Source organism: Electrophorus electricus, chromosome 4 (genome assembly GCF_041902795.1).
Source record: "Electrophorus electricus isolate QZ-2024a chromosome 4, ASM4190279v1, whole genome shotgun sequence".
Lineage (NCBI taxonomy): Eukaryota > Metazoa > Chordata > Actinopteri > Gymnotiformes > Gymnotidae > Electrophorus > Electrophorus electricus.
In genome coordinates, this window is record NC_137500.1 from 8,761,846 (window position 1) to 8,777,536 (window position 15,691).

At 40.4% G+C, this 15,691-nt stretch overlaps 1 protein-coding gene across 4 annotated transcripts in view; it reads left to right on the forward strand.

Annotated features, from left to right (window-relative positions):
• prickle1a (prickle homolog 1a) overlaps positions 1-15,666 on the forward strand; it is a 19,819-nt gene extending 4,153 nt beyond the window's left edge. The window contains exons 1-8 of one of the 4 annotated variants that reach the window (XM_081712189.1): positions 1,807-6,118; positions 9,193-9,375; positions 10,919-11,032; positions 12,052-12,189; positions 12,281-12,484; positions 12,662-12,848; positions 12,941-13,789; positions 14,095-15,666. In XM_081712189.1, coding sequence (XP_081568315.1) covers positions 9,205-9,375; positions 10,919-11,032; positions 12,052-12,189; positions 12,281-12,484; positions 12,662-12,848; positions 12,941-13,789; positions 14,095-14,945 — 2,514 coding nt within the window. In that variant the 5' untranslated portion in view covers positions 1,807-6,118; positions 9,193-9,204 and the 3' untranslated portion in view covers positions 14,946-15,666. Of the gene's footprint in view, positions 1-1,806; positions 6,119-9,192; positions 9,376-10,918; positions 11,033-12,051; positions 12,190-12,280; positions 12,485-12,661; positions 12,849-12,940; positions 13,790-14,094 lie in introns of those variants that run through there. The other 3 variants (XM_027000965.3, XM_027000964.3, XM_027000963.3) reach the window with 3 other exon arrangements.
• The last annotated feature ends 25 nt before the right edge of the window (positions 15,667-15,691 follow it).

Sequence of the window (15,691 nt, forward strand, 5' to 3'; positions counted from 1 at the left end):
TTGTCATTTAAACCATTAAGTCATTCACTAGTTTTGGCTGGAGTGGTAACAAAGATGTGCTACAAACAAGGCCAACAAATATATGCAGATTGTGAAAGAGGACAGAACATAGGCCACATGTCTAAGAAAAAGATTAACACGCAGAAATCTGGGGAGTGCGGAGAGAGAAAGAAAAGAAAAAGAGAAGAGGAACAATGCCTCTTCTGAGAAAAAAAGTACCTTTTGAATGTAGGAAGAAACATAGTACATTTAAATGATTGGGTTAAGGACAGGACTTATGATTCCCACTTAAACACTTGTAACCACAATCCCTAGAAATGTTTTTTAAATCAGCAGTCTACAGTGTTTGCTCTGCTTTGGAAAGAACAATAGGAAGTTACAGTTAAAGTTGGTTGAAGCCTGACCTTTTGTAGCCAGAGTAAAATGCAATTTAGTGCATACAATAGGCAGCCATGCGGGACTTGTAAGATACAATGAAGTTGCCTTTTACTTGGCCACAATGGGTGCCCATATCAACGGTAACTGGGTGACATACTGAGGTCAACCCAGCCCACGGCCATGGTCAACAAGCCTGTCAATGCAGTGGACTGAAACCCAGTGACCATCCTGCCATAGGTCAAATTCATCAACATTGTCAGTTTACAGCTGACAATGGCTTAATAAGGGGGAAAAGACTGGCTTGTTTTTTTGTTTGTTTTTTTGCATATGCCTGATATTCCAACTAATTAATTTAGGAGACTCTTATTCAAATTATCCATACAGAGAGCAGGGTGCACAATAACACAGAAGTACTGATTACAACCTAATGATGACATACATCTATAGCAAGGTTTTAACAAAGGCCCACATCTGAGATCAGTAGGGGGGTTTGGGTTAAGGCATAATACTCCCTTTTGCCCTCTTTATTTTGACTTTACTGCTGCTCCTAATGACTTAAATTATGCCCAATTAAGGCAAGCCTAAACTGTAGCATCCAGCACACAGTCCCTGAGTGCTCTCCCTGTGCACTGCCACAGAGGCATGTGTTCAATTAGCTGGTTATAAAAGACTGTAACAGAGCACTTCTCTAAGGAATGTTAATGATTAGAGGGATCCTAGGCTGGGAAACACTTAACTGTTTCTGTTGAGTGTGTGCTCACCTATCTTATTCCTTCTAAAGTCCAACAGCTCAGGGAGATATTCATGCATGGGAACTGGAAATGTTTCTATAAGGTGTATCTCCAGAAAGTGTTTTTCGTACAGTCAATACCAGTCCAAATCTTCTTTTGACTGTCACATTATTAACAAACTGCTGTCTTTGAGTGCATGTGTTTTGCCTAAAGACCCCCTTTGCCTAAGTGTACGTGTGCAAACTGCCACATAGTCTTTGTGTAGTTACGGCATGCCAATATAAACGGGCTTCCTGTCCTTAACAGCCTGGGGATGTGTGTCTGTCTTCTTCTCATTGTTCTCAATGAGCTTGGCTCTTTACAGCTAGGTGAGAGGGTGTCAAATACAGAATGAAATACGATGTCCTGTCTTATACACCAGGAGAGTAGGCAGAGGGTTAAATTCCTTCTGGGTTACTATAGTAAGTCGTACTTAAAGTGGATTTCAAATTTGAGGAGGGTCTCTCTTACACTTTCCCTCATTTAGTACTGCAACTTATCATACAATAATTTATAATATGTGTTTATGTGTAGTCATACCAGGCATTGTGAGTGACAACAGTTGAGTCTTAAATGGCATCTACATGTATTCCATTTTATGGGTTCATCTGTGATTTTTTAAGCACTTTTTGTAGACTTAAAATAGCATCCAATTGTGATAAATTCCATTTAAGGTATATGAAAATATATTTCACTTTCACTTTTACATCTGTTTCTGAGTACTGTCAAGAAGGAGAACACCTATATTATTCTATCTGTATCCCATCAGCTGAGGGAGATATTTACATGTGTGGGAACTGGAAAAAATGTTGACATGGAACTCTGATCTAATACAAAATGACTGTCAAACAATTAGTTATCTAGATATCACCTGTTATAATCAGGCACATTAAAATCTTAAAAAGCAATCTTAAAATCTTAAAAAGTGGAGATAGGAGCAAAATAAACAAAATGGAATCTTTGGCATTGTATTAGGACCTTTGGTATAGTACCCTATAGTTAGCTCTTTACAGCTTCAGAACATGATTTGTCAAATCACCCTCAATTTAGATTCAGGTACTGCTTATGATCTGCCTGGTTTAACAGAGGCAATGCCTATTTGACAAACATTCAAATAAGGATCATTTTAACCATACATGAAACATTCAAATACAAATTATTTTATCATTTAGGTGGTTAAGGGAGATTTGCTGATGTATATAAAAGAGTGGCACTGAACCATTGATTAGATATTTTACTGAGGATGAAATACTCTCCACAGTATCGATGTGCCAGAGTAGATGCAGTAAATGGGGTTATCTGAAGGTTATAGGATAAGCAGTCTCACTGACTGAGGACTGGCAGCACCACTTTCACTAAGTCAATATCAGAGTAACAGACACTCCATCAGCTGACCTTTCCCTATTCTCTTCAGGCATAGAGCACTGTTATTACAGTAGGATTATGGTCTTTTATTGGCATTTAGGACTCTTCCTTTGTTGTGCTTATGTATTGATAATGGCCGCTGACATGTCATTAAAGTCCTGAAAGAACCTTACTTTTATAAGATGCTTAGCACACAACTAGGTACTGTTTTAAACAATAGCTGTGAACTGCAATAAACAGCAGTATAATACAGGCCAATAACCTTGTCATCCTTTGCAACATATTCTTACAGGGTGAGAGTCCTTACACAGTAGGCTATGACCTTTTCAGAGAAAATAAAAGCTTGTAACTTTCATTATACATTCCTTTTTTGACATGACCAGCTTTCAGGCAAGAAGCTTTGACACCCAAAACACTGGGGGAGCTTGTTGCATGACTAAAGTAAAAGCAACTGTCCATGTGACAATCGGCCCACATATGCAGCTGAATTTAGGACGCTGTCAAATATAGTTCTCTCTCCTGGGACAAGAGAAGCTAACAGGTCCTTAGAGAATGAGCTAAACTGGGTGGCTGAAGAGTGTGACTTTAACACTTAGCTCTGGCCCATCCAGTGCTAGAGCATTTCAAATATGGGCTCTGGAGTGAGCTGGGACATGTTAGGTCAAAATGTCTGTTTTACAGTTCACAGAGGTCAAAGCCAGGTGTGAGCTGCTGTTTGGGTCATCCTGAACATAAGTTCAAACTGACCAGGCCCTTTAGGAGGGCTGGTGGAGCGGGAGAGATTTATGACTCTTTGGAGCTAAGGAACAACGAAAGGTCAGGGATGCATGTTCTTTTATATTTCACAAGCATCTCAGGTCAGTTCTGTGCTGTGAAACAAGAGCCAGTTCTCTAACAATAGAGCCCAGCACTGTTGTGGCCAATGTTAATCACTTTGACAGGTTTGGGAATTTTGTTTTATTGGGAGAAAAGTAGAAAATTAAAATTACCTCACCTTTTTATGTATTCATCAGGCAATGTGGAATCTCTCAAGTATTCTCAAGGGAACTTCTTTTGTTTGTCTAAAGGATACTGGCACAAGACTTTGTAAAAATGACATAATTCTGTACAGAACGAGACAGAAGTTGATTAAGATTCAGCTCAAATGGGAAAGCTGACAGGGGCATTGCATGTCTGTTGTGGACACAGGCTATGGACTCATGACATAAAAGATATGACCATTCCCAGGATAGGCACCCTGAAACGGTCTGTGAAGCAGTACACAGATAAAGTCTACTGAACAGATTGGAGTGGCAGTTGTTCTGTTTTGCTATCAGGGGCCAAGGGTTTCTTAGAACCCTTGTCAAGATCACTGCACATTGCAAAATACATTCTGTCTTTACACTAACTATCCTAAACAGAGACTCTTGACCATTCCACCTCAATTCACACGAATATCCTCTCAGCAGGATGTGGGGTTGTTTATCTCTCAAAGACTTGCTAATGCAAGGGCATGTGAATTCCTTCTTTCTCTCATTCAGAGCACAAAAGCATGTAGTTCAGGCTCAGTCCTGCTGGGTTTGAATATCTGTGCCCTTGACTACAACAATGGCTTTGTCCCCAGAAACGTGTATGGCTACAGTCCATATTACCAACCCTCTAATGGAAGTTAAGCACCTCAAAACCAAAAGTTACCATTTTAAATATTTTGTCTAAAATAAAGCTAATTGTGTGGAAAAACAGAAAAATGAAAATAAAGACAGTTGATGTTTGAATCAAGGTGTCTATCTGAGGCTACATCAGTTAAATTAAAAAGGCTGTGGAATCAAACACCTTTTGCTGTCTTGGGGGGGCTTCTGTTTCATGACTATAAACATCTTGGTTTGCAGTGAAATGGTTGGGGTCCCATAAAGACCACCCTGTGAAGGAGAATTTGCTTTCCTCCATCATCCATCGTTTAGAAACAAGCACCCTGCCTGGACCCTCTAAACTGAAGTCAAACTTTAAGCTTTGTTTATTGAAACAACAGGAAGGCCTTCACCTTTTGCACATTCCTCAGGAAATTATAGGGAAGATGAGGTCAACTGTCTTTTTACTTAGAACCTTTGGGATTCTTTGAGGTTAGAAAATGGGCCACTTCATGAGTGTTTTTTCAATGTCCTCATTTTGGGAGATTACTTCATAATTTGGCACTGTACAAAAACACTTCTTTTGAAAGAAAAGTATTTAACATTCTTGTTTAATTCACCATCTTTTTTACTTATTGCATTGATGATTAAATAAATAATTCTCAAATAATTCAGCTACTAATCATGAAACTTCCTTGTGGAAGTGGCTGATTTAGATAGGAACTGTTCCTTTGATTCATATGGTAAACAATGCCCCAGGTTTCATGTAGAGCCTTTCTTTTTGCACAGTGGCATGGACCTGCTGATGTCATTGTTGACTGGGAGGTGAAAGACTGTTGTTAGCTGGGACATATTCAGCCTTGGGGAGGGATGCAACTGCCTTGGGCCAGTTTTAGTATATTTTTGCATGTGGTAACACAACAACTAAGTGCAGAGGGTACCTCTTGGTGAGATTTCACCAATATTTGTAAGTGTGTTACCACTTAATAGCAGCAATTTAAAAGTTGTTAATACAAAAGTGGTGAGCATTGAACTTTGCAGTTTCTTTCTGATATGTTGCAAACTTGGGCTAAATTGGAAAGGCAGAGGAAAAAAAACTACTACCACTACAGATTCATGTCATGTGTTAATGTTTGTGTCTGTAGGATTTGAAGGCACAGTAGAACAGGACCAGTGGAACAGGACTTCATTAATATCCAGTACACTAATAATAACATGTGTTTGCATGATTTCATAACATAGCACAGAGATTTTCCAAGCATGATGACACACTTCATTCATGCAGACAAGAAGGGGTGTTCGGTCTTATCACATTTGTGATGGTTGTGTGAATCAGAAAGGAGATGTAATATACCAGGAATTGTGGCAAATAAATCAGAATAGTGCTCAATCTCTGAATCTGAGCAACACCTTGTCTATGCCTCCATACAGGAAAACTAGCAGGACCACTTTGTTATTCTAAATTCCTAGCTTTAACTCCTCATTCATTTTTGCAGAGGCCTACTGGCTAAGAAGAACTTAAGAGATGATGAATAATGAAGAATTACTTTACATACAGTCTACTTGGTATGAAAAAGGCCAGCAAGAAGCTTATGAGGAAAAGGACCCAGTGTTTGAAGTGCAGTATATCAAGGGGGGCTGAAGCTGAATGGCTGAGGCTGGGTTCTGAGGGAGTGGCTCCCAGCCAGAGCGCCACAGGAGTGGAGTAAGTGTAAGAGCCATCTGGCTGTGCTGCTCTTCTCTTGTCTGCTCCTGCTCTCGTTCTCACACACCCAGCTGCATGGTTGATATGGACATTCGTCAGACTGACATTTCTGGAGGTAAATGCAATAAGAGGCCTGGGGATCTGCTCTGGTGGACTGAGATATGAAAACACTGGAAAATGTTACCCTCAAGGACGTGTGACCGTGGGACCAGTTTACAATAGGAAAAAGGAGATTTTAGAAAGCCATCATCTTTCAGAAATTCTTGTTGAGAGGTAAGGACAGATCAAGAAAGGTAACTTTGATTTAGTTAAAAAAGAAATAAATTAAATTAATTACTGAATATACTGCAAAGCCTGTTGAAAATTATATAATTTTTTTTTGTCCATTTATGTGCCCCACGAGTAATTTAAAAAATATATTTTAGCACAAGTTTTACTTTCAAAAGTTAGATCCTTTTTTAATTGCCCATTTTAAAGACTGCCCTGTACTTAAGTGTAAATGTGGCATAGAAGCAGCTGTCTACAGGGCTGACCTAACTAACGAAAACATGGTGTGAAGGAGGAAAGGAGGTGTGTGACTGACCACTGAGAAACTGGGTAAATACCACATAGTGCTAGTCAGCTGCCATACGAAAGCCTGTCTGAGTACAGGTGGTCGTTTTCTAGCTACAATGACAAGATGTTTTACCATTTGGCCATGGATTACTGCTTGACCTTTGCTTTTTAACATGGGATGATCAAAATGTTCTATAATGGCCCAACAGTGCATTCCTGCAGACTTTATACGCATTTATCTGACAACAGCTGTGACATCTCTCCAACAACACATTTAAAATTGTGTGCAAGTGTTATTTTAATTATATATAAAAATATTAGTGGATATTGAATTTTTAAAATGGGTATGTGTGCATTCAGGCAGTAGTTGTGCTGGTGGTTAATAATTCTGGAAAATGGGTGATATAAAAATCATGTATTATGTTGTCTTCCCCAATGGGGGTTGGGGGAAGAGTGGTGCAACAACATCTTCAAATTCCCTGTCTCCACTTGCTCTAGAACAAGTCAAAGCTGCTCTCTGGAAAATATCCTTGTCACTAAGAGAAAACATGGCCTGGTTTTTGTTTAACTAATTTTTTTTTTTTTTTTCCATTCTGAATATTGTAATGGAGACAAACGTTTTGTTTGTGGAACACAGAAACTTAGTATGTGTGCCAGGGATCCTGTTCTTGTCATTAGAGCCCTAGTCAGGTTCCAAGGCTGTCACTGCTTTAGATGGTTCCAAATCCTACAAGCCACTGGGACAAATTGGCAAGCATTTAAAAGCATCTTTGAGTCCAATGTAAAAAAAAAATGTGTCTGGAAAACAATTTTGTTAGGGCCTTACCTCACCTTCTTAGGTTGCATCACAACTGACAACCATTTTTCCCCACAGTCCTCAAACAACTGACCTTATTAAAAAGAATGGATCCATACTAAACATGCCATTGAGTAATTTTACAGTTTTTTAACTATGTATTTCATTAGTCATTTCCTTTCATTGGCCATTTCCATTGTGAAAATGGTCCACTACTGGTAAGGTTCTACGGTTGTCCTCCTTTCCCCCTACCCTCAGCTCCCCAGACCCCCCGTGTACCGTGTCTAGCTCTGGGGGATTCAGGCTCTCTGTGGGTGGATCTAAAAGATATGCATCTTAGCCTCCCAAAGCCATGTTAACAAGGGTTTCTACAAAAGAGGGGGATGTTAAACACTTACTGCTGGAGGTGTTCTACAGCTGGAAGAGACACACATGCTTACACGCACAAAATAACAGGTTTTCAGATCTGTTCTAGTGATTCATGAGACCCAGGACCATTTTAGGATACAGGTGCTCACTCATATGTTGCAGTAGGCCACTACAAGTATGCCTGTGATCTGCTATAAGGCAGATTAAGGAAAGTTTTAGGAAACTTTTCTGATGACTTCTCTTAGATGAAAATTAGCATATTTAAGGAGGAGGTCCAACTCCAGGAGTGTTGCCATATTTTGCAATACTGTGAATCTAGTGTTCTTTAAGGAACACAATGCTGAAGTGAGCTGGTAATTTCATTCAGAGATATTGACAAGAACATAAAAGACCTTCTTCTTTCTGTCTTATTCTGCCTGTTTGTTACATTTCAAAAGGAATGGGAATGTGTGGTTCTTGTTTTTTGCAGGTAAAATGCATATAGCATGTAGTTTATTATACATAAAGAGCAGTTTGGGGGCACTAAATACCTTAAAGGAAATAATGGGCATTGTCTTACAAGTTAAGAAATCAAAGAAGAGATAAACATCTCAAAATGTAGATCTTAGATGAGCCCCAATTAGAGACCCCAAATCTGGTCACTTAAACAGTTCTACTGGCTACTATTAAGTGCATATATCTACATACATTTGTGTGTGATGACTTCCAACAGGACTTGGCTGTTTTTCGAGTAAGATATGACACGGGCTTGGCTGCTTCAGTACTGAGGATTCAGTTTATGAACAGCCAGAAATTCTTGGGTGCAGAGTGCCGTTATTCATTGCAGAGAATTTGGGGGCTGTGGTGGTGGTGGTTTCTGGATGAAATGCTACTTGCTGATGTACAAGGAACATTTCACACAGCTGCACCTTGGCCTCTGGGGTGTGTGGACAGAAGTGAACCACAAACACTCTGAACAGTCATGAATACGTAGCCTGCTGCACCAAACTATCACGCCTGTACACTTCAAAGAGTACAATCAAGTGTGCCTGGTTTTTTCAGCTGTCCACTCCGGCACAGCAGGGAGTGAAGAAGGGAATGGGGGTGGCAAAATAGGGACCAAGATGAACTCACACAGTTTAAGTCTGTATAGATGAAGGATGACCACAATGCTACAGCACTATTTATGACCAAGAGGTATTTCTACCCTAAGTATATGCATGACCTTTAAGTACTGCACATGAAGAGCACTGTGTTCTTTCAAATTTTGTTTTGATGTTGGTTAACTGTATAAATTACAAGTACACCTAAAGGGGAAAAAAACACCCTGGAGAAGTTCAAATTCTTTCATTGTGACAAATCAGAAAAATGCATTAAACTATCCATAAAGAAGTCATTGTGTGTCTTTCTGTAATTGGCTGGAACTTGGAGCACACATTGGAAAACATGACAGTTGATCTATGAATGATGCACAGTCACAGTAAAAAAAAAAAAAGAATTTTCACAAGAGGATGTATTTTACAGACCTCCCCTCTACATCAATGGAGGGCTAAGCACGCCGATTCTAAAAGTGGGCTTTTTTTTAACAAGCGGCATTCCAGTCTCTCTAACTATAGCCAGGGTCATAGGATGTGGTTTCATGACTAACAGATCACTCTTTATTTGTAGGAAGTCTGTCTGATGAACCTGGAGAATCCTGGGGGTTTCCATAGAAGTGAAAGACAGTTGGACATGGAGCAGAAGGGCAGCAAACTTACTTTTGGCTTCCAGAGAAGCTCTACCTCAGATGATGACTCAGGCTGTGCACTGGAGGAGTACACCTGGGTTCCACCTGGACTGCGACCTGAACAGGTGAGCTTTTTCAGATAAAAATGCAAAGGCTGAAGAAAGTTCCAGAACAGCATCCTTACCAAAAAAGGAAACAACACCATTAAGGAACAATTGCCAATGCAGATGTCCATGTGTAAAAATAAAATACTGCATCATGAGTGCAGTGTGAGCATTGTTCATGGAAACAAATTAGAGTACCTATATCTTGCCAATTATTTTTCTCATATTTTAATGCAATAATGCAATGTTAGCCATGTGGACTAAAAACAGAAACTAAAAAGTGCTGTTAGCACCTTTTGAAGCAATCTTAATTTACATACCAAAAAGTAGGTCAGTCATTCCATCAGGACAGCAAGCTTGTTCTAATTCATAATAATTAGACGAGCCAACTCATTTGCTAGAGAAGCTAGGCATAGAGTGGACACCACCCCACAGGCAATTGGAAACAGGATATGTTCTTTTTTTATTTACAAACTGTTTCATGGAAAGTCTGCAAGTCATTATTGCATGCTGGCAGACAAAGACCTAAAAGGATCAACACCAGCCGCCAGCTGAAAGAACAGCATGAGTAACACTCAAGGCGATGCCTGCTTTTCTGCTGGCCAGTCTGTACACATGGGCCTCTCATGGCTAAAAGGCCCTGTGATGTGGCACTTTTCCAAGTCAACAGGGAAGGCCCTAACACTTATCTCAGGGGCTTTCTAATCCCCCAGCTGGTCTGAGGAGCACATATGACTGCAATCAGGGGTGTGGGGCGAGAAAAAGGTCCAAAGCCATAGAAGTGCGCTAAAATCCAAACACTGCTTTTGTGTTAAATGTAGAGGGGCAACTGTAATGTCTTTACAACTGCCATTCTGTAAATTACCCTGAATATTATAGGTGATCATTGCAGGGAAGTACACAGACACTCAAAAACATTATTAGCAAGAAGCCTGGGGGAGAGGAGTGGGTGGTAATATTAGCATAAAATGATCATGATTTATGATCCTTCTCATTGTCAGGTTTAAATGGCAGGCCAGTAGACCGGCTGAATAACAGCAGGATGCTGCTGTTTAAGCAGGAGGAGACTAGCCCATTCTTTCCTTTTATCTAGTAAATGTTACGACCAGTGCTCATAAACTGGTCTGCCTTACAAAGGTCACGCGCTAGCAGGGCACTCCCATTATGGAAAGCATCTCTGCCCAGCATAGAATGACAAAACAGTGTGGCAAGCCAGTAACTAATAAAGTTATCCACGAAAAATGGCACACGTATATGGTCATGGTCATTTGATATATTAGCATATTAGAGGCTGCTTAACCTGGTCTGAATTCTAGCAATCGTGGAATTTGTAATTTGAGTATCACTCACATTTTGAAAGGAGGTACAAATACTGTTGTCATCAAATATAATGTGGCAAAATTATGAGTGTTTGCAACTGAGTTCTCCACATTTTAGTTATGGTACCAACCTTAAAAAAAACTGGCTTGATTTATAATTTCTTCCAAAATGTTATTCTAAGATCAATGTTCATTGGCAAGTCCATGTCACAGTATCAAGCCTAATCTCTGCCTCTGTTTTGTAGATCCAGTTGTACTTCTCTTGTCTGGCAGAGGATAAGGTTCCTTATGTTAACAGCCCAGGAGAGAAACACCGCATCAAACAGCTCTTATACCAACTGCCTCCCCATGATAATGAGGTAAGATCACTAATAGACAAAGTAGTCTACATATCCTCTACATGAGTAAAGTGGACATACTCTGATGGGGAATTGGTGAACAGAAAGTAACTACAATCAATCACATTCTTCTTCTCTCAGGTAGCTTGTTAAATCACAGTGTAAGACAGAATGGGACTACATAGCAGCAGTCAAAGCCATAAAGTAATAAATCTGAGTATGATGACCATAACCAAAAAGAACAATGTTAGACTTCTAGCCCCCTTACATCAAACCTAAGTCAACATTATTGATGTCCTCCCCAGAATCAAGCCAGGAAACCTCTAGCTGTATAAAGCATTAACCCAAAGGGTCCAACACCTCCAGATTGACCTGAGGAAAAAGCTAAAAAGAAAGCTTTTATTGTCTGAACTATAGTTGCATTGAATTAGGCTTATACACGACATTTTGACCCATGCTCAAATTGCTCCTTAGTGGTGAACTAACGTGGGTGCCTGTTAACTTCATGGCTTTTCGTACCTTGCCTCACTCACTGCATTCCCCTTGCCACTACAGAGGTGATCTTTGTTTCCTTGTTCTTCTGTGGGTGGTGGTACAATGAGACATTTGAGCTGATGATTTTATGATGTTACTGGAGGACTTAGCACAACTTGTGGCACAGAGATTCCTCACGTTGCTGTGGTTTACTAGCAGGGGCTGGAGTGGCTGAGGACATTGCTGTAAGGCACTTTTTTGTGTGCCACTATTGTTTTATGAGGCACCATGGCATCACTTGCATGTCTCAGCTTGAGGTTTGTGTGTGTGTGTGTGTGTGTGTGTGTGTGTGTGTGTGAGACAGTGAGTCTTGATTTTATTGAAAACACAGAGCTTGTTTGTGTAAATGTTCCATTCTCTTTAAGTATTGTTAAACAAAAGCACATCAAAACTTCATAGCCAACATAAGCGGCAGAGGTCACTTGATGGTCTAAATGAACACCAGGATACTAAGTCCACGAAAAACTCGTGTTCCATTTATCCATGTTTATCCATTTCTATCTTAGGTGCGATACTGCCAGTCCCTCAGTGAAGAAGAAAAGAAAGAGCTCCATATGTTCAGTGTACAGAGGAAAAAGGAGGCACTGGGTCGGGGAACCCCAAAACTGTTGCCGAGGACTGTGCTCCATGCCATCTGTGAACATGTATGTCTCCAAATAACACATTGTGCTCCTCAGAATAAACTTGACAACTTTCCTGGTAACCAAGCATAATGTTTTTCTTTTTTTTGTTCAGTGTGGGGAGCGTATCAGTGGAGGAGAGATGGCAGTTTTTGCCTTAAGAGCAGGATCAGGACTGTGCTGGCACCCAGCATGCTTTGCATGTTCAACATGCAATGAGCTTCTCGTAGATCTCATCTACTTCTACCATGAGGGCAAGATTCACTGTGGGAGGCATCATGCTGAATTGCTAAAGCCTCGCTGTTCAGCTTGTGATGAGGTAAGCTTAGACATATGTGAGATCACTTTCTCATTCTGTTGGCTCATTTTGTTATTTTGCTGAAGTACTTATATATGAATATATTATATTATTATTCATACTCATGCTATATTCTTTATCAACGTAGGGGCCATTGCATTCATTTATACAATAATTGTAAAAAAAATTTCCCCTTAGATTATTTTTGCTGATGAGTGCACAGAGGCAGAGGGTCGTCACTGGCACATGAAGCACTTTTCCTGCTTTGAATGTGAAACCATTTTGGGTGGCCAGCGGTACATCATGAAAGATGGTCGGCCCTACTGTTGTGGTTGCTTCGAGTCCCTGTATGCAGAATACTGTGAGGCCTGTGGAGAGCACATAGGTAAACTAAAGTCTCTTGTGAGATCTCACATAGATGTCATATTCAACAGTCCTACTTTAATAGGAAAAACTAACATGTTGATTTTGTGCTAGGGGTTGACCATGCACAGATGACATACGATGGGCTTCACTGGCATGCCACAGATGAGTGCTTCAGCTGTGCCCAGTGTAAAAGCTCCCTGCTTGGTTGTCCATTCCTGCCCAGACAAGGCCGTATCTATTGCTCTAAAGCTTGCAGCCTAGGGGAGGACATCCATGCATCTGACTCCTCGGATTCTGCCTTTCAATCTGGCAGGTCTCGTGAATCGCGCCGCAGTGTAAGAATGGGCAAGAGCAGCCGTTCTGCAGACCAGTGCCGCCAGTCCCTGCTCTTCTCGCCTGCTGGGAACTATAAGTTCCCTGGTTTTCTGGGTAACACTGACGATACTTTATCAAATAAGCTAACCCATTTGAGCTTCACAGACGACAAATTCTGGAGGAACAGGGAGGAGCAGGAGGCACCTGAGGACCATGATGAATGGGCTGAGCATGAAGACTACATGAGCCAGCTGCTTCTAAAGTTTGGAGAGCATGAGATTTTCCAGCAGCCAGAGGACGGCAGACCAAATGACCTCTGGATGACTGACTGTGAGATCAAAAATAAGACAGAACCAAAGATGTCAGGTAGTGGTGGCAATGGGAGCCTGGCCAGTAAAAAATATAAGGCAGATATGTACTGGACACAGTCTCAAGATGGACTGGGAGACTCTGCTTATGGTAGTCATCCTGGACCTGCAAGTAGTCGGAAAATTCAAGAGCTGGATCTTGAACATGGTGCCAACTTTAAGTGTGATGACAAGCAATGGTATGATGACTCATTGGAATGCATTACAGATGGACTGAAACCAGCAGAGCAGAGTGTTCGAGATTCAATGGACTCACTAGCACTCTCAAATATCACAGGTATGTATAAAAAGAAACAAATGTAGAATGTTAACTGGAAACCAAGCTGGATTTTGTACAGAATTAATCAATTAGTTATGCTCAAGGATTCATGTAGACTGGTGCTACCATTTGGGCATAGATGAAAAAGTCTTGACTTATAATTGTAGTCAATGGGTCTGTCTGATTTAGTTAAGCACAATTTCTACTCAGCAAAATGAACTTAACATTTGTTTCTTAAAAAAAGATGCACCAGTATTTGGAAATTATAACCGATTACAACTATATTAGTAGTTGCTAACATAACTTAATCTCATCCATTACAGGGGCATCAGTTGATGTGGACTTTAAAGAGAAGCCTTTACCTTATTTGTTGCAAAACTTTACAGAGCTAGAGAATGAGGACTGCGAGAAAACCAGTAACATGGGGACCCTCAATTCTTCAATGCTGCATAGAAGTGCTAACTCCCTCAAAAGTCTTACATCTGAGTTGGAACAAGCAGAGGCAGGAGAGGAGGAGGAACCAGAGGAGGTAGTAAATCTCCAAGAGGAAAGATCCAAACCTCCCCATTTACCTGTTCTCCGGAGGACCAGATCCCAGTCAAGGCCCCAGCAGGTCAAGTTCTCAGATGATGTTGTGGATAATGGGTGCTATGGTGATCTAGAGGTGCGCCAGCCCCCGATGAGTGAGCGCACTCGCAGAAGGGTATACCATTTTGATGAACAGGACTTGCAACGTCACCGGCATCACCACAATTACAGGCCTCGAAGGAGCCGAAAGTCTCGATCAGACAACGCGCTGCACATAGTGCCCAAAGAGCGAGCTCGCATGTGCTTCAGAGAGGACCATCGCCAGCACGCCCCTGTGGCCTCTGCTCAGTATGGACAGCACCCACACGGCCACACAAACACCCAGTATGGGCTGCAGAATCAGGCTGCAGAAAGATTTCTTCGTCTTTATGGAGACGATGATGACTGGTGTTCTACATGCTCCTCCTCTTCCTCAGAATCAGAAGAGGAAGGCTTTTTCCTGGGTCAACCAATTCCCCAGCCCAGGCAACATAGGTATCATTATTACACTGATGAACTGCCAAGTCAGGTATCTCCACCTGTTGGCTCAAGGACAAATTACAAAAAGAAGAAAGGACATAAGGGAAAAAATTGTATAATATCATAGACTCCACATCAAAAATAATTCTCAAAACAAAGCAATAAAGTAATTAGCTCCCATAATTTAATCAACTTCATACAAATGCCAGGAATGATCCTAATTCAGAACATTTTTGCAATGTGAGGAACCAGGCAGACTCTTGTTTGAGATTATCTCTGGCCTTTCTAACTCAATAAACAAAGTCAATGCCAACCTTGCCAGTCAATAATACCACAGATAAACGCATTATGCTAACAAAAATAAATTTCTGCAGCAACTGGTATGTGTATTAAATAACAGGTCACTTATAGTTGTGGACAGAATGAAAGAATATAATATTTATAAAGCATCATATATAAATGAGTGAATATTTAACAGTGCAAATAAAAGTGTATATATTGTAAAAACAGTTCTGATTTAAAGCAGATATTTTTATATCCCTGAAAAGATTTTTTAAACAGATAAAAGTACTAGACTAGCTGACATATAGGTTTGCAGAAGCTCCACGTTTGTTAATCAGGGTTTTCAAAATAAAAAAGTCACAAAAACATTGCAGTTTGACCCTTGATATCTCAGTCTACATGCTTCTTTTATATTACAGTAACTGATGAAAAATACACCCTATGTATTATGCAGAGCCTATCTGGTTTGAATTGTATTTATGAGTCACAATAAACAGATCAGTGTATTCTGTATAAATGCAAAAACTGGAACATAAGGCTGACAATAAAAGAATATGCAAGTTGTACTTTGTTTTACATGCTTTTCTGTCA